Source organism: Choloepus didactylus, chromosome 7 (assembly GCF_015220235.1).
Source record: "Choloepus didactylus isolate mChoDid1 chromosome 7, mChoDid1.pri, whole genome shotgun sequence".
In the NCBI taxonomy this organism is placed as follows: domain Eukaryota; kingdom Metazoa; phylum Chordata; class Mammalia; order Pilosa; family Megalonychidae; genus Choloepus; species Choloepus didactylus.
The window spans coordinates 5,502,070-5,521,360 of NC_051313.1; the positions used below are offsets into that span (position 1 = coordinate 5,502,070).

Genomic DNA, 19,291 nt, shown 5'->3' on the forward strand with positions numbered 1-19,291 from the left:
AAAAGGGACCACAAATGGGCCGGTGAGCCAAACAGTCTTGAGGCAGGAAGGCAGTTAAGCAGTAGTCAGAAACCTCCAGGAGATCTTGAGATTCCCAACAGGAGAGGGTTAATTAGGCTACAAGAGGTCATCGAGTTGTATTTCCAAAAAGAGGGGCAACTAACACTACACTTATGAATCAAGTCACTGTAAAACCTTCTCTACTTGGAGGTGGTTTCTCTGACAAACAGGTGTAGAGCTAAACAGCAAAGCAGGGAAATGGGAAGAAAAGCCTCGACCAAGCCAAAGCAGCCCGGAACTGATTCCACGCTTGTCTCCCGCCTGTACCCCGTCTCCTCCTGCAGTGGCCATCCAGGAGCAAAGAGAACCAGAGCTAGAGCCAGACGGGCCTGGTTCTGCCTCTTGGGAACAGGCAGCCCTAGGGAATTTCCTTCCCACCCTGGGTGTCTGATTCCTCATCTGGAAAACTGGCTGGGCAGCAGTGCAGACTTGCTGAGATGATCCAATAAGGTAAAGCCTTTAAAGACCAGTGCCCGAGACTCAGCCAGCACCTCATAAATATGAGCTACCCTGTTATGGTCATCTGGGACATTCTGACATGGGCTGGGCTGTCCTATCCACAGGGAAACCAAGAGCAAAGACTTAAGCAAGAGCAGACGGCAGGATGAAGCTTGTATGTCGACATCGGTTGGTCAACCCCGTGGCCATTTCTGGGATCACCCGGGGACAGGTATGGAATTGGGGATTCATGTCTGCCATAAGCACAGAAGGTCCACGTTGTGTCTGAAACTCACGCCACGCTTTTGTGGTGCTCAACTACAGCCCCCACCAGCAGGCAGCCCCTGGTGGAAATGCTGAAGCAGGAAAAGGTTAAGGTATGTTTTCAAAAACTTCCATTCAAAATGCCTGAAATGGAAACCACATTTACGGCTTGTTGAGAAGCATATGTTAGAGTGAAAAATAACTATAATGGCTATAAACTCTGGAATGGCAAAGATTTACATCCTAGTTCCCCTACTAACATTGGGGTGTGGGGGCCAGTTTTTAAACTCTCCAAACCTACTCCTCTCCTAAAAATAGGATATCAACCAGCACAAACAACTGGAGGTGCCAGTTCTATTAAGGCCATAACCGCTGCCCCATGGGAAGTTCCCTCATTTGGAAGAAGGGGTCCATGTCTTGTCTGTGCTGGGTGAATGAGGTGTCTCCCATTCACTCCAGGGGGAATGACTGCTTCTAAAACAAAAGCACAGCTATATATTCAAAGAGGTTTAGAGTTGGAAACCAAAGACGGTCTAATCTCCCAATTTCACAGAGAAGAAACCAAGGCCCAGAGAAACGAAGGGACAAATCAATGAACGCCAGCTGCCAGCCCACGACGCCGCCCAGCTTCTCACTCTGCTCGGCGATTCTCCACGCCACATGTGTGAACAGCAGCCCCAAATTCAGTTCATGTGTTCTTAGAATCATGCTCATTAGGAACGTCTCCTTTGCTACAAAGGGTTCTGGCATGTAGACAGGCCATCTCCCGTCCCGGCGGTGGACAAAAGCTGCCGGCAGCCCCCACCAGGCCGTCACCGCAGTGACAGCAGAGGGCTCGAGGGTTCCAGTCCTGTCGCCTCCCTCGCTGAGCTCAGAAGGACAGCCCGGGACAGGGCAGGAGCTCGCAAGCTAACAGAAACCATCTGACACACCAACTTTCATCCACTTCACTGTTTACTGAAGAACAGCAACAAATAAATTAAGAATAGAACAGAGGAAGGAAAGCACTTTGTGTCTTCTCAGGGGATCACTTAGCAGAGACACATCCCTGAGACTTTAAGTTTTCTCACAGGAATGGAAAATCCTCAGCAGGGTTACTAAGGTTCTAAGCAGGAATTACAAAAAACATAGTGTGATCTTGTGATATTTTGGTTGTGGCCTCCAAGTTCTCTCAAAGACAGCAGGAATATTTTTAAGTAAAAGAGAGTCGTAGGCTTCTAGAACCTAAAGGAAATGAAAGATTATGCAAAAAACAAAATAAAAAATGAGATCTCACAGGTGAGAAAGTTAAGATGCTAAACGACTTGCCCACAGTCACATAACGTGTGGCGGAACCAAAAGACAACACACAACACCAGGCATCCAACCCAGAGGTCCTTTTGAGAACCAAGCCACCTCCACGGCAAACTGGCTCCCCTTTTCAATCTGAATAGGCTACAAAACACAATACACTGAGTCCTGTTTCAGGAAGCTTTAGAATTTTAGAATTGTATAGGAATTGTTTTAAATGTGGGTATGACCCCTTGGAACATGACTTTATCCAAATGCATTGCTAAAATAATCTTAAAATCTACCATCTCTCATCACTTTACCCCTAGTGGCTTTCCCCCAAAGTCACATAATAAACAGGAATGAGCGAAGAATTCTGAAATTAGTGGAGACTTTGATACGGTACTAATTCTATCAGTAGCAGCAGTAGTCAAAATTAACTTCCTTCTCCGAATCTCAACTGTATTTTCACAGCAAATCTTTTTATAAAAGGCCACAGGGAGTGCCAGAGAGAATACTTTAGTTCTGTCAGAGTGTAAAGAATGGTAGTTTGGTTCATTCAAGTCTGCTCATGATTGTATTTCTTCTGCTGGTTCAAGATCATGTTCCTGAACCTTAAGCAATGGATAAAAAGAGAAAGTGCTGTCAGTGTAAGTCCTTAATCTAAGTTGGGTTCACCCATGCCCTTCAAATCTGCACAAATCTCAGCCTTCCCGAGCATATGCATAAACAATTGTACCACAGGGGAGATTAACATCAACCTTCAGAAACACACACACACACACACAGGAGTTCATGTAAAGCTGGGGAGACCTGAACAAGAAAAATAGACCACATCAATATCCTTGTTGTGCTCTTGTACAGTAGCTTTGCAGAATGCTACCCTTGGGGAACAGGTCTCTCTATATTATTTCTTAAGCTGCCTATGAATCTACAAATAACTCAATAAAAATTTAAATGAAAAAAAATGTTATCACTAAAGCTCTGTTGTGTGTAACTTATTCCCCATATGGGTTAGAGAAAAATTAACATGAGAAAGGAAGGAAGGAAGGAAAGAGGGAGGGAGGGAAAGAAGTATGGGAGGGAAGGAGGGGGGTGAGGAAGGGAGGGATGGGGGGAGAGAAGGAGGGAGGGAGGAAGGAAAGAAGGAAGGAAGGAAGCAAGGAAGGAAGATATAAATAGAGAGATAGACAGATGATAGAGACAGAACGAGAGAGAAAGATGGAGGAATGATAAAAGAAACAGGGTAAATATTTACACTGGGTAATGGGCAAACAGGTGCTCTTTGTACTACTTTTATTCTTGCAACTTTTCTGTACATTTAAAATTATTTCAAAACAAGAAGTTACACACACATGTTCCCATGAAGTATACAGCCTATCTCAAGAAACTTCCATCAGTATTGTGTATTATAGCATCTGCTTTGGATTGACATTTTCACATCATTTGTATGATATTCTGTTGACGTAACTGTTTTTCTTACTGATTTGTGATTTTTTTCACCAATTCTGCCATTCTTGCTACAGATGTTTTAAATAAATTAATCATGAAGTTTGTTTTTTAAGGCATCCCCCATAATTCCAACCTGTGTTATGCTAATAAAGGAAAGTAAGATGTATATGCAGGTAGCCACATTCAGATTTTACTGGCATTTTTGTTATGATTGATATATCCTTTGAATTTTATGACCTGAACATGGAGTATGCATCTCCTAGGAGAAATGCCAGCCAATTAGAAATGAAAATGGAAAGTTACAGTTTTTTGCCCATGCATGCCACACACATGGAACAAAGTCTTTCACTATTTAGTCTAAATTTTAAATGGTCTCTAGAAACTCTTAATCAACCCATCAGAGATGTAAACTCTCCGTAAGATATCATGGGCAGTTAGAAAAAAGGTTAGTTTCAAGGAAGTGGTTGTCAGTTTATCTTTAATATATAAACTGATTTTTTTTCAAATTATTATTTCCAAACAGCATAGTGACGTGTCCAGTTAGGCAGCGGAACTCCAGGCTTCTGATACTTCCCGTAAGCCAGGGGACAATGGCCTCATTCACCGCTGGCATGGGAAGGGCACAATGTCATGTAATTTATATAAGCCATAAATGGAACACTAGTTTCATGCAGCTCAAGACCAACTGATGCAAGTCTTGCTAACTCTATTAAATTTCTGAGTGCATGAAAATGCAGTCACCATGGCTGCAAAATATGCTTATAGTGTGTAATTTCATTATTTGAGTGTAAAGATAGATATGTACTCTTTCTCCACAAGAGACAGACAGAAAAAAGTAGATTGTGCACTTGAAATGCATTAAAATTAAAATTTTAAAGCTAATATAATTAATGTTCCCCACTCAAACATTTTTCAATGAGATAATAGAAATATTTACCTGGGAAAAGTTGACATTTCCATATATCCTACCATAATATATAAAAAGAATCAGACCATCTTAAATCATTCCATATGAATTTTAAGCAGAAAAAATGGAAAAAATTTAGTTACAATCTAGCAAAACTTTGGAAACTGGAAAAACTTCCTGCTAAAATAAGTCAATAAGGAAACACAAATCAGGGCATTGAACCTTATATTTGATACATTTGAATATTCATGTATATTCTACCATGACATGATTGTTTAATCATGTGGAATTCAAATGGACTAATACCTTTACATTTGTTTTCATGTACTTAACTTCAAAATCAGGATTTTTTTTACATTACCTGCTGACCAGTTTCACGTCTTTTTCTAGACAAACTGGCATTCATAGTTTTTATGTGTAGTATGCTTTATTGCCTCAGAAGGTCTGAGTAACCAAGAAAGCTGGACAAATACTTGCTGTTAAAAACCCTGCTGTATTTTCAGGAAAACCTGAAGTTTAAAACAAACTCGTATTCGTTCAAAATGTGTTGCTTGTGTATGAGGTTCTTGGCTGTTTCCCAAAGTAAATTCTCTCAGGTTATACCTTGTTGATTCCACTGGCAAAAATGAAGCGTTAAAATTCACAGGTGTGGAGTTACTCCACACGCAGCTGTAGTGAAAAATAACTGGGCCGTGCCAGTTGCACGGCGCAGGGACCCAGCTGTGAGTGCGGGGCTTGTGCGCGGGGATGGAGGTAAGGAGCAGGCGGAGCCGGGATGGGGAAGACAGGAGGGTCTGCGCCCAGGCACCCACCTATTTACTGAAAGAGTAAATTCAAGTGGGAAGAAATGTGGACCTAGCAGTTAGGCCAGGGAGGGTGAATATCAATTTCTAGAAACTACTGACCATTAATGGAAGGCTTCCAGAGATGACAATGTCCGCCTGGGGGTCTGTCCAAGATTAAATAAAACACCAGAGGGGAAATTACATATTATAAGGAAAAGTAACTTAGTTGGCCACAAAAATCAGCTTGGCCTTTTTGAGAACAACCTTCCTCTTTTCATTCCAGAAGGCCCGGCAATGTTGGTGGCCCTTCCCCGGGCGGCTCTGAGCACCGCACCTCTGGGACCGCAAGCTTTTGGGGTTTGTCGCCTGGCACCTTCCTAAGCCGGCACCATCCAGCCATCCACAGGTTCCTCCCAGACCCTATCACTTGAAACATTCATTACTTTTTCATCTACAGAGCACCTGAGAACTTTTTCTGCGCGCTTTCATTTTTTTTTTAACTATTCAAATACGCTTGAGATCCAAGAAAAACTTCTCCGGTGAAGGTGGCCAACACTTCCCTGCACACAGGCACCTGCCGGCCCCGAGCCCCGCGCGGAGAGCTCGCCCTTCAGGAGCGGGCCGGGGCCCAGGGCGCTGCTCCTACTCCCTGATTAGTTTGAATCGAAAACGCGTCCCCCGCATCCCCCAGCCCCGCGCTCTCCAGCCCGCTCACGCCGCCCCAGTGTGCGTTTTGCCCCTCGCTGGAAGAAGGAAGGGCGCGCACACTTGTCGCGGCGCTGTTCCGGCAGCGCGTGTCGCTCCCGGGCGCCTCGAGGGGCTGGTGAAGACAAACCGGTTCTCTTTGTCTCTGCGCATGAAGTCCTGGCAGAAGCATTTAGTTGGGAAAGAAAAAAAAAGGAAGGAAGGAAGGAAGGTAGAGCTGGAGGTGTGGAGGAACTCGGCCCGGAGAGAGGAGACTTACATGTTGGCATCCCTGCGCAGAGGTCTCCGAGGCCGCCGGTCACTCCGCGCCGCCCCCCGGGCGTCCCCGGTCCCACCAGGACGCCCCGGCGCTGGGAGAGGGGGCTGGAGGCTCCCCAAGTCCTCGGGGCGCGCTCGCCGGCTCCCCTCAGCCGTCCCCGCGCGCTCCTCGGGCTCCAGGTGCGCGGCGCCCTGGACTTCAAGAGCGCTCGTGGGCGGCAGGAGGGGCGGGCCGGGGCGGGCTCCTCCCTGCGGAGCGGCGCGGGGAGGCTGGCTCTGCCTGGGCACTGGCGCCGCCGGGGGCTCGGGCCGGGCGCGTGGGAGACGGGCGGGCGGGAGAAGCAGCAGGACCCCCTGGCGGGAGGCGGTCCTTGGTCCCCGCAGCGCCGCCCTGGGCCCCTCCTCCAGGGATCTCCTGCCCAGGCTCAGGCCTGCGCGCCCCTGTGCCAAGGTCCGGGGCTCCGTGCGGCTCCCGGGCGCCCGGCTCCACGCGCCCGGAGGCCATGCAGGGCGCGGCCCCACCCGGGAGCGACACTCGAGCGCGGGAGAGCCAAGTCCCCGCGCGACCACAGAGGCGCTCCAGGCCCGGCAGGGGCAGAGGAGCTGCAGGGAGGGCGCAGGACGACCCCGAGGTCACCGACGGCCCGGAGCGCGGAACCCGGGAGGCCCTTTAGGGGAAGCGCCGGGAAGCTGGGAAACAAGTTGCTGCCCGCACGTCCTCCCTGCCCGCGGGATCCGCGCTCCGGGCTGTGCGCCCCTCTGTCCGCCCTCCAGGCCCGGCCATCCCCCTGTCTCTGCTCTTCTTTCCTCTCTTTCCCTTTCCTTTCCTTGCCCTTTCTTTCTCTTTCTTCCTTTCCCTCCCCCTCTGACTTTCTGTCTTCCTTCCTTCCTGTCGTTCTTTTGTTTTTCCGTCTTTTTCTGTCTAATTCTCAGAGTGAAGGAGCACGGTCTGGTCAGTCTTGGAAGTTCGCCCAGCCACCCGCTGCCATCACCCGTCTCTCCATCTCTGCAGGGGCAGGGCGGAGGGGGCGGGAAGCCCCCCAGCACCCCTTTTTCTACCAAGGGCAGAGACAGGCCTGCAGAGCAGGCAGAGCAGACAGCAGGTGCAGTATGACCCTGCCACCCCACCCCCATGCCGTCTCCCCCCCAAAAACCCACCCACAGCCTTCTCCCTGCAGTGTGCTGAGTGCTGAGGCCTAAGGTTCCCCAAATAGGGATTGATCATCTTTGGCTTAAAAGCTTTGTCTTCTGTTTAAATGCCTGTAATTAACGCAGGGGAGTGGTAACACTCAGGAACTTTGGAATGCCTCAGTCCCTCCTGGAAAGAAGGATTTGGGAGTGGGGTGAGAGAAGACCGCCTCGGGGCCCGGGAGCTGATGCACTAGGATTCTGCGAAAGCCGGGTGGTCAGGTCTGGTGACAGGCCACTCCTCAACAACCCTGCCGAAACACTGGGCCCCGGAGGCACTGCTCTTTCAAAATCTGCGCTGTAACAAATGGAGGGGCATTAACTGGGCTGGGAAGATGAGCACATCACGTTGAAGGCCGTGGGATGGATTTGCAAATGCAAATCCAGGTGCCCACTGGGGAAGTCCACAGCCTGGTGCGTACCAGGTAAGTGCTCAGGTAAGTAGCTGCCTGGCAGAGGGGACTGGACACACTCCCTGGAGATGAGGAGGGAGAAAAGCATCACACTGTTGGAGAGAGGCTCCCTCTTCTGCAGTTCTGCAGAGTCCGTTTACAGAATGCTGGAGGTGAAGCCTGCACAGAAGCTTTACACACATCTGAAGCTAGTGGTGTCCAGCTTACACTGCACACATGTGCACACACATGCACACATGCACACAGATACACACAAACATGTGCGGACGTGCACATACACGTACATAGACACACTAATATGCATGGACATGCACACACATGGTCACAGATAAATGGGCATGTGCATTCACACAGGCACACAAGCACACACACCACACACAGAAGTGCCAGAACAATTACCTAACTTTGCTTGGCCAGTGATAGAGAACTACGGGGGTGGAGAAAAACAGGTCAAGCAGGACTTGAGCTCAGGCAGCTAGGAGGCAGAAAGGGAGAGGGACAGCACTGCCAGGTCCAGAGGCCAGAAAATCCAAGGGTGTGTTTCCTGGGACACTTACCAGTATTTCTTTTGAGGAATAAACAGGATGATTACCAGAGAAACAGAGTCATCGCTGTTAGGGAAAACTGAAGTTCCTCTGTCTAGCCCTTTCACGCCACAGTCAGGAGAGTGAAACCCAGCGATGCTGTGGGGTCTGCACGGGCAGCTAGAGGGGGCGAGGCTGGGAGCCAGCTCCCCAGACCCCAGCTCCAATGGGTCTACACACCAGACGGGGCCAAAGAAATATAAGCATCGCTCACAGAATGTTTTTAAACAATGTTCATTATTTCACAGTTTCTCTGGGTCAGGAATCTGGCCACAGCTTCATTGGGGGTCTCTGGCAAGGCTGCACCCCAGGGGTCCACCGTGGCTGAGTTCTTACCTGAGGAGCTTCATCCAGGGAAGGAACTGCTTCCGAGCTCACGGGTGTGGTGGCTGCGCTCAGTATTTCAAAGCTAGAGGAATCCAGAGAGTATTAGGGTAAACGAAGAAATATAAGTAACTGAAACAAATGCATACAAATTTAGAAGACGGAGAAGGGGTATATTCACTGTGCTGTTACGTGTTCTTGTGCATGAATGTCTCTATATATAGTTTCTACATAATGATGTGAATCACTGATAATATATTTCAGTGGGCTGATTTATCGGTAGAATATTATGTTAGTTTAACCCTCTGTCCTCGAACTAAGCATTTGCTCCTTTTCTTGGGAAGGGCGTGTTCGGGAAATGGACGGGTCATGGAAGGCACAGGATCTGTTAACGCAGTCAACCTGGGATCCAAACTTGGCCCTGCAATTTCCCAGCACTGTGAACTCGGCTGGTTTACTTAAACTCTGTGACCCCGGTTCGGATAATGAGAATAATAATGCTGTCATGTTTAACCCAGAGGGCATCGGGCAGCTTCAGCGAGGTCACGCTTATCCCAGTCCCCTTCCTGGAATTTGGTGAGAGAGTTGGTTGCCTTCTGCCTGCCCCGTGTATCAGATCATCCCAAACCGAAAGTCCCGGGACCACGTTCCTTTGGCAGCTTCCGAACAAGGGAACCTGGACCGTCCCTTTGAACTCTTATCTCGGAGGGGCACTCAGCTTTGAGAAACACCCCCTGCCAGTGGGCATCCAATGTGATGGTCTCCACTTCCGCTCATAGCAAGGACTTGCTCTCTTCCACAACATGTCTTGCAGATACCTGAAGACAGCGGCCGTCCCTCCCCACCGCCTCCCCTTTCCCAGATTCACAGCCTTGGTTAAGCCACCCCACGTCCCTCTCCCCACGGGGGTCTATGCGGTGGCCCCGCTGCCAGCAGACCCCATGTATCACCTGTCGTAGCGCTTGGAGCCCACCTCTCCAGAACGGGACATTTCTCTTCTGTAAATGAAGGGTAACGCTGACCTTTTGGGCAGCCATGTAAAATGTTCATAGGAAGAACAGCTGTAATACATTGATCTGGGTCTGTGTGCCAGGCAGTGTCTGGATTTCATTCCACAAATCAAGTTGTCCAAGAAACTAGATCTTACTTTTTAAATAATTCAACCCAATTACTGTTTTCTCCTCCCCTACAGCTCCATCCTCCATCAACGCAAACCCTCTCCTTTTGCCGGACACGGTGCCTCCCCCAGTGGGGTGGTGTGAGCAGGTCCCCGCCGCTCTCCTGGCTGCATTGTCTTCACCAGCCTCGCCTCTCCCAGGCCCCTTCTCTCTTCGACATGGCATCACCCACCCCCCCGCTGCTTGCAGAGACCCCCATTTCCTTCACTTCCCTTCCTGCCTGAGAGTGGAGACGGCTGCTCCTTCTCTGCTGTGTCTCAGACACTTATTTCTGTACCCCAACTTCCTTCAGCTCCCCTGCTGCTCAAGGTTATGAGAAACTAACCCAGATATCCTGAATGCTTCCTGTCTTCCACCTGCCATGTCACCTCCAGAGTCCAGGAGCAGACGCCAGCTGGAAGCTTGAATCGGGAGATGGAGAAGCAGAATAAGGCAAAGGGGGAAGGAAAATGCAGTTAAATATCTCAAAAATACTGTGCCTCCACAAATCCAAAATCTCTGTGAATAGTGATTATTCCCATTTTTGAAGATAGGAAATTGAAGTTGCAAATGGCTAAGCGACTTATCCAAGGTGGTACAACCAGCAAGCAGCAGGGCAGAACCCACACTGAGGTGGACTCGGATACTGACCTGTGTCTCCAAGCCAGGAACCTCATCCTGCACTGATGCAATTGGTTATCTGAATCCTTAGTCAGAGAGCCAAGTAAATCTTATTTGTTGCATTCAATCCAGAGTATCAGTTTATAGAAATCCACTTGAAATTTGATTCCTTCATCAATCTCCTTAGGAATCTTTTCCAGTTTTCATTATATGCGAATTTTATCAAGCTGTTCCCTATATTTGGGTCATACAGGACAGGACTGACCTGAGCAAAGCCCCTGTGCAATCCCAAATAAGAGTCCTGCCCCCCACCGACATGGACACTGACCTGATAAGAGTTAGGGGGTGGGGGTAGGGGAATATCAGTGCCTTTTCCCCAACTGCAGCTGCCAAACTATCACAAAGGATGACGTAAGTTTGGAAATTCATATAGTGTTTATCATCTCCTGATCTACTCATGTAGACATTGTCAGTATCAACCCAGAACATGAGTTTGAGGACAGGATTTGTCTTGAAGAGCTCCTGCTGGCTCTTCCTCATAAACTCATTCTTTTCCAAGTGTCTGTGCTGTAACCCATCCTTTACAACATCAAGGAGAAGAATCAAAATTGCTAGATTCCACTTCCCATAACTCTTCCTTCCCAATGAGAAAATCAGAACAAATTACATATTTGAATGTCAGCGTGACATATACTTAGAGCCCAGTTCTTCCAGTTGGGCAGTGAGTGTAGCCTGCTGTGAAGGCCATGCACTGGAGGTCCTTAGGCTTTCATGTATAATAAAAATATTTATACCAACGTTTTTAGTGCTTCCTGTGTGCATGGACCTTTATTACAACAATTGCACATGGCCCCTCCTTTGAGCTTCACGACAACCCTGCAGTTACAGAGATGTGGGCTAGAAGAGTTTAGGCAACCAGGATTTAAACTCCGTTCTTCCTGATTGCAAGACCCAAACTCTTTACCAACCAATGGAAGGTCCGAGAGGACAGTCTGGTCATAGGAAAGGCAATAAAAAAGAATGTGGAATGAGGAAACACGAACATAACAGGTTTTTCTGCTGTTGCGTGATCCTGCTTTCAAAAGCACTCCAGTTACTCTCCAGATGTGTGGGAATCAATGAGTGTTTCTAAGAATCGAAGTGTGTGTGCACATTGTTTATGTAACCTACAGCTTCACAAATTTGGAAACCCTCCTGAATTATAAAGGAAAATCAAGTATAGTAACTCCCTGGGAAGAAATGAAGGAGTGAGATCTAGGTTCATCCAAGTCATCATTAATCTCCTGGCTGTTCATTCATTCAGCAAGTAAACGTAACCGCGGGTGTAGGCAGCAGTGAGTGTAGGCAACAGTGAGTATATGTAACTGTCTGGTGGGCGCGGTTCTAGGCACTGCCTACAGCAGTGAACAAAAATAAACAAAGTCCACGCCGTGATTGAGCTCTTGTTCTACATGGGATGGGTTGGGAGGTAGGTTGTATAGTAATAAAAACTCGATAGGTAACATATAGATCATGGTAAGTTCTGTGAAAAGTAAAGTAAGGAGCAATTAGTGGGAGGTAGGACGGCAGGTGCTATTTTCCATGGAATAGTCATGGAAAGCCTTTCTGCTGAGGTGTCACTGAAGAAGAGATTTGAAATAAGTGGAAAGAGCTGGGAGGCTGTCTGGAGTAAGGGTGCTCCAAACAAAGGCAACAACGGCAGATGCCCCGAGGCAGGAGTGGGCTCGGCCCACAGGCCGGACTTGAGGGAGGAAGGGAACATGTCTGAGGGGTGGCACCAGGCCAGGCTGCGTGCCCTGTGGGCAACTGATGGGCCTCGGGTTTTAGAGCAAGACGAGCAGTCTCTGGAGGGCTTTAAACAGACAAGAAGTGATCCAACATTTGGAAAACAGACTCTAGGGAGGGTCATAGGAATGGAAGGGGTAAGAAGTCACTGGCCTTGGGATACAGTGAAGGTGATTTGTTGATAACTGGATTTAGAGGCTGTGGTGGGAGAAGAGTGGGTGGCAAGGAGGACCGGGGCTTCCACAGCGGCATTTGGGTGGGTAGAGCTGCTAATAGTCACCGTCTTAGAAGGAGGTTTGGGGGGACTATCAAGAATTCAGTCTGGGACATGGTAAGTTTGAGTTGTCTCTTGGACATTCTAACAAATACAGCTACCACACTGCCTGGGACATAGTGACGATGCCTCAAAAGTGAGTGAGTGAATGAATGAATGAACAAACCAGCAAGCATTGCATTTGAAGGTTTGGCATGAGATCAATATCAAGCTTCCTGGGGGATTGTTTGCAGAATGAACTTTTATGAAGAGGTGGGATTTCAGTTATCTTAAAGGATAGGTGGAATTCACTGAGAAAGAGGAGTGAGAATTTGAGAAAATGAGATCTATTTTAGCAGCAATGTTGGACATGATGGTAAACACGTCAGGGACAGTGAGCAAACGCTCCAGCTGCAGTGGGAGATTCTCGAGGCCCGTAGGGAGAGAAAGGCTGATTGGAGGCAGGTTGCGGAGGTCCTGGAGGGGCTGGCCAACGAGTCGGGCTGATCTTACAGGGATTTCAGAGTCATTGAAACATACGGTTGACTGTATTGTTTGTTTGTTTAGTTGTGGGCAAAGGAGCCACATGATGAAAGCAATGTCTTAGAAGATTAATCAGGATGGGTTACAGTGGAGGAGACTTATCCAAGGAGAAGAATGAGGACGCTGCTGTAGTAGCGTAAGGTGGAGTGGTGGGTAGTGCGGCTGCAGTGGAAACCAAAGGCAGGTACTGGGTTCAAGACACTCGCAAAGTCAAGGAGGCGCGATTCTAATCTAGTCCAACCCCGTGTGACATATACCTGAGTTCTGTGATGCCTGACCTCATGCAGGCCGTGCACGATTGGCTGGGTCTCTGTGGGTGCATTCAGTGATACACGGTTATTTGTACATGAGATCACTGCGGGAGTTGTTGGGGCTTAGGGTAGTTTGGAGCTGGATGTACCCCAGAAAAACATGTTCTTAAACTTAATCCATTCCTGTTAGTGTGAACCCATTGTATGTAGGCCCTTTAATTCAGATGAGGTTACTTCAGTTAAGGTGTTTCCCATCTCAGTGAGGAGGGATCTTATCTTATGACTGGAGTCCTTTGTAAGCAGAATGAAATTCAGACACTGAGGGAGCAGCCAGAAGCTGAAATTCAACAGAACCCGGAAGGGAAGGGAGAGACCAGGAGACGCCACCATGTGCCTCACTGTGTGACAAGCTAAGGACCAACGGTCACCAGCAGCAGCCCCAAAACGCCACTGTCTCCAGGGAGAAAGCATCACCTCCACAATGCCTTGATGTGGACTTTCTTGTAGCTTCAAAACCATGAGCAAATAAATCCCCATTGCTTAACTCAACCCGTTTCATGGTATTAGCTTGAGGTGCCAAAGATACCGAAACAGGGCTGCTGACCGGTTCGGGAGGGTCTTCCTGAGGACACGGAGCAGGATCACTGATCCCTGGCCCTGGATGTTAGGTGTGGTTGTGTGACTTGCTTTGAATGATGTGTGTCATTTGGTGTAGAAGCTGTTAAGAAGCCAAGTATAAGTTTTCACCTTCTCTTCCTGCTGACACAGCAATGAACGATATCCTAAATGGGGGAGAGTCCATCAGCCAAGGTCCTGGAGTGAGGCTGATGTGCAGCCATCCTGCAGTGGAAATCAGAAGTGCACATGACAAATAAGCCTTATTTGCTAAAAGCCACTGAGGTTTGGGGGTTAGTTGTTAACACGGCACAATCTAGCTGCTCCTGACTGATACACTAACTGTTATCTAAAGAATAAATTAAGCAATACATAATTAAATGTGAAAATACTTAAATAACTAAAATGAATCTCTTTTATTTAAGAAGACCTTCCATTTTCATTATTTCAAAAGTTTTGACCAACAGATGCATCACTGAAGTGTGATGATATTCATAAGTATGGCAGAAAAAGACACGCATGAACAAGAAGGAATGATTTTTATTATGTGTTCCTTTATTGAGTTGAATCTATAAAAGTTTTCTGTGGCCACTGTTTTAAAAAAAATTCAGAATAAAGTAGTTTTCCAGACATTTGGCGGCAAATGGAAATCACGTGAAAGTGTGTGTGTGTGTGTGTGTGTGTGCATGAGCGAGGGGAAAATCCTCTTCCCCATGGGAGAATGACAAAACTGGAGTAAAAGTAAATACTTTGTGAATCCAATGCAAATACCCTCTCTAGGAGGGCTCTTGGTGCTGAATTTAATATCAGAGAGATCCACAATGGGAGAACAAGCTGGTTAATTAGAAATGGATTTGCCCACATAAACACACTGCTTACTACCAGTTACATCAGAAAATGCGTTTAGAACTGTGCAGCCAAGAACACACTCACAGAGGCAAAGAAACAACCAGTTTCGCTTTCGGATACATTGACCACACTTCAACTATTTCCCTAAAAATGAAATGATTTGGGAACCACACAGGTGTTATCTAGATTTAAGTAAGCAGCTGCTATAAAAACAAAAAGGGGCATCATTCTGAGAGTGAGATGTGCTGATTTACACCGGGCACCCCGAGAAAGCACATTGGGGAAGGCGACACAATGAGCCTGGATTGACAAACAGAGAAGAGCTGGGCCAGCACTCAGGGCAGAGGGCCGCGGCTACCACGACAGCCCAAGACAGGAGCATGTTGAGTACCGGTGTGGGGGAGAAAGAGGGCGAGTGTGGCTGGAGCCCGGGGTGAGGGCAGAGGGGCACGGGGTGAGGACAGGGAGACAGGCAGGAGCTGTGTCGGGTCAGGGTGGAGTTGGACTTTTGTTTAACCTACGGTGGTTTGCTGTCAAGGGTTCTAAACGGAACTGCCAGAGAGGAGCCCTCTTGGGAGTGAGGTGGCCACGTGGGTGGGTATCGCCGTGGTCTGCGTGGGAGGCAGTGGGGTTTGGGTTCAGGTGTTGGTAGTAAAGAGAGGTAGACAGATTCAGGACAGGGTTTGGAGGTTGGGTAACGGGACTTAGAGTGGTTCAGCTGCAGCAGGTAGAGGGAAGCAGAGGAATCGAGGAGAAACCCTGGGTTTTAGGCCCGACCCCTGCATGGGTGGTGGCAGATGATGGCAAGAGCTGTAGAATGGCGGGTTTGGGAGGAAGGGGACATGGTAGCCTTGAGATGCTGTAGAGGTCCAAGTAGAGATATCAAGCAGACATCTGGGGTTTAAGGGGTAGATTTGGGGGTCACCAACACAGACAGCACGAATATGGGTAGAGTACATCCAGGGAGACACAGACAAGAAGAAACGGGGGCTGAGGCCATTCTCCAGGCACCAAAGCAGACCGAGAAGGTGCGGCTGGCGAGGGAAACAAAAACGGGGAGCTGTGTTGTCACAGGTGCCAGAAGAACTTGCCTCAAGAAGGAGGAAGCGAGCTGCTGGGTAAATGCGGCTGAGACCCCCTGGCAGGGGTAGAGGCGGGGGAGCTGTGGGATTAGACTGATCATGGAACAGCTTGAGAAGAGAGCAGAAGGAGAGCAACCGGCAAGAGCCAGCATTTCCAGAATATTAGGTGCTGAAGCGGGTGGAGCTCAGCAACTGAACGTGCTGTTCCTGGGAGAAGAGTGTGCAGAGCGGCGATGCAAATGCTCTGTAGGACACCGCAGCCCAGGGTGGTTTGGTCTTCCTAAGACCCTTCACTGGTGATTCACTAAGAGAAGGTCCCCTTCAGTGGGTTAGGCTCTCTCAGGTTCTTCTTGGGCTGAGCACTCCGCAGGAATTCCACCAAGCACTTATTTGCTTTGCTATGAATAGCAAATACACTAATTGCCTGAGTACATTTTTCTCGAAAGTTTCTAGTAACCCTAGATTTGGGCTTCCAGGGCCTGGGGTGGAGGGGATGGCTGGAGGGCTCTCCCTCGTACTGCAGGCTCTTTGGCGTTCCTTGCTGTCAGACGCCCTCCCTCCCGGGCCCTGAGGCTGGAATCCAGAGCCCCTTTGATTGAGTTCCTGCCGAGATTACCCCCTGCTTCCTGCCAAGTGGAGAAGGCTGGTTGTTTAACTGCATGGGGTGGGGGAGGAACTTGGAGACTCGTTGCTCCTTCTTTAAATCCTCAGGCAGGTTCCTGCCTCACCACTCACTGCTGAGAATTTTGTGCCTCCAGTTTCTGAGCTTTTCTGGTAAGGGCCACTCTGCTTGCTGACCGCTGGGCTCCCTCAAAGCCAACGTTTAGGTTTCAATTCCCTCCGCTAAGTCATTCCTCTTTCCTCTACCAGCTTTTTGGGTTCTTACCTGGATCTTCCGAGGGGCACGTATCTCCAGGTCTCACAGAAGGTGGAGTTTGTTTGGAGATAAACAGACATGGTCATGGAAAATAAGGGTCGTGTACCTACTGGGTTAAATGATGAAAAATGATCCTTTAAGAACAGAAGAATATCTTAAAAGATTGAGCACTCTGAGTATAATCAATTATTAGAAATGTTGGTGCTTAGTACATTTGTTCTAGTTTTTAAAAAGGCAGTCTTAAAAAGCTAAGCTACAGTTTATGTCTCAAAATATATGAAATCTTTAATATTTTGGAGCTAATTGAATTTCATACTGAGACAAATTATGTCTTCCCCATACCGTAGCTTTTAATTAAGTACAATTTTTTTTTTTAAACATTCATGGATTAGTCCCACATTCTTTAGTATACCTACGAACTCCTAGGTTCTCAACTTGTGGAAGGTCTCTGGGGATGATAGCCAGCATTTTAATGCTATTTTTGAGGGAATATCCACAGCATCCTATTAAATTTTATTACAATTCTACTAAGTGGTTCTGAAACAGCCAAATCTTATGCCAATCTTCATGCAAGAAAATGCAAAACAAACAGAAAAACAAAAGCAGCAACCTGCTCATACTCCTAGAAACACTAACAAACACCACAAAAAGAATATTTGACCCTTCCAGCGGGTGTACAGTTTACAGAATTCTTGTATCAGTGTTTAGAGCAAAAACTCAATGGAGGTATGAGTCTGCAGAGATAGCGTTGTTGAATTTAGGAAGGAAAAAGTTGACCTCAGACTTTAAAATCCACACTTTTCAAAAGATAGTTTTGCCCTCATGAAAATGTGTATTGAAAGTTTTTCAGTCAAAAATACGTAGTGAACTTCAGACATGTTGTAAATCTCTAAACATGTTGTTTTTTTTTTTTTCCTAAAAGCTGATGCATGTTCAACGTCCAACTGGGTCATTGATGACTCATTTGATATGCGGTATGACAACTGACACACAATACCACCAGAGTTGGGACTTTGTCCCTATTTTGATAACACTTCTAATCATATCTTCTCTCCGCTGACCTTAGAGAAGCTAATTTTGTGGTGAATTAGAATTGTCAGGTGGAGTCAGAAAAACGGGGCACAGAGGAGAGCTTGATGCCAGGCAAGAAATATGATCGACGGTAAGACGTGACCTTGAGGATCAGGCAGGAGCGTTTGGAAATGGATCGAGGAGATGCATTTGTTTACAATTGTGCAGAAAGGATGGCCACTGGTGGAACTTACCCTTGGGTGGACGTCTCAGAGGGTAGGAAACAAGGGGTTCTAGGCCCTGATCCAGGAGACTGAGCAAGGAAGTTGGGGCTCTAGTAGATAGCAGGGTCCACTTGGGAGCCAAGAAACAGGTGGAAACCGCCCCCGCCCCAGGAGGTGGGCTTTGATTCCGCATCTGTAAGTGACAGTTAATAATGTCTAGCTCCTTTAGTTGTGATTATTCTCAGAGAGAATACTTGTCAAATATCGGGCAGAATTGGAGCTTAAAAATTATAGGAACAATTATTATTAATTTATGGTTTCTGAATAGAATCAGGTTTTCTATGATCCAGCTCTGGCAACAGGTCAGAGAATTGTGGATGTGGAAAATTAATTCAGTATTTTGGAACTTAATGTATATCATTGACATTTTTCTGCCTTTTTTTTTTTTTTTTTTGGTGGGGGGGGACCAACAAATATACAAAATGGAGGAAGACAGAGAAATTCAACTCCCTCCCCCTCTCCCCCCTTTCAGGTCTCCATTAGCTAACATTAAATATGAGCAAAACCAAAAAAATGATTGGAATGATTACAATGCTACCTGGTAAAGGAAAGAGGGGAAAAGTAGACTTCTCTTGTATGAACAGCAAGCAAAATCTTATTTTCAATATAAACTTTCACTTTGTAGACTGTTTTACAACACAGAATGAATTATTATGTTTAAAGAGCGGTAATAAAATTGAAGGAGATGAGGAGGTGTCCCGTGAAAGCTAGAGTTGAAAACTGCTTTTGAAGCTATAAAAAATCATTACTCTTCGAGTGAAGTGAAAACAACCCTCCCTTTATTCTCACACAGACAGCTTTTAATCATTAGGTGGTTTCAGGAAAAAAAATATATTTTGACACGGAAAATGCTAGTGTATTCGGGCGTGGGCAACTGTGTCTAGAATTTAAATGGTTTCAACCAATAAAATATTTTTAAATGAATTTTATTAAAAAGGGCTTTTTCTAAATAAGGATATTTGACAGTACCCATGATTTTAAAAAATCATTTCTATGCCATATTCATGAGTTTTATAAACAGGTATCAAAGAAATCATCATTCATACCATAAATCGAGTTTTTGTTTCCCTTTATCAGCATCCACGTATGAATGTGTTACATTTAATGTAGCTAATATTTAAATGCCAAATACCCCTTATGATTTATGGAATTGCACAGTTACCTAAAACATTTCTAACGTTACGTATGGTCCTTAATTTATGTAAAAATCTTTGCCAGAATTAGAGCACCCTACGTCCATGAATGTGTGCTCATTTTTACGATGTCCACATGTGGAACTGACCCACAGGTTTTGCTTCCCCAGCTCAGCTCAGACT

At 46.9% G+C, this 19,291-nt stretch overlaps 1 protein-coding gene and 1 long non-coding RNA gene across 4 annotated transcripts in view; one reads left to right on the forward strand and one right to left on the reverse strand.

Moving 5' to 3' along the window:
- ADGRG6 (adhesion G protein-coupled receptor G6) overlaps positions 1-6,439 on the reverse strand; it is a 155,682-nt gene extending 149,243 nt beyond the window's left edge. For 2 of the 3 annotated variants that reach the window (XM_037843218.1, XM_037843217.1), the window contains exon 1: positions 6,140-6,439. In XM_037843218.1, coding sequence (XP_037699146.1) covers positions 6,140-6,141 — 2 coding nt within the window. In that variant the 5' untranslated portion in view covers positions 6,142-6,439. The remainder of the gene's footprint in view (positions 1-6,139) is intronic. The other variant, XM_037843219.1, reaches the window with a different exon arrangement.
- A 106-nt stretch (positions 6,440-6,545) lies between these two features.
- On the forward strand, positions 6,546-11,765 carry LOC119539549. Its single transcript, XR_005217903.1, has 3 exons — positions 6,546-7,751; positions 8,572-8,757; positions 9,840-11,765. It is a non-coding gene; the product is annotated as an uncharacterized LOC119539549 (long non-coding RNA).
- The last annotated feature ends 7,526 nt before the right edge of the window (positions 11,766-19,291 follow it).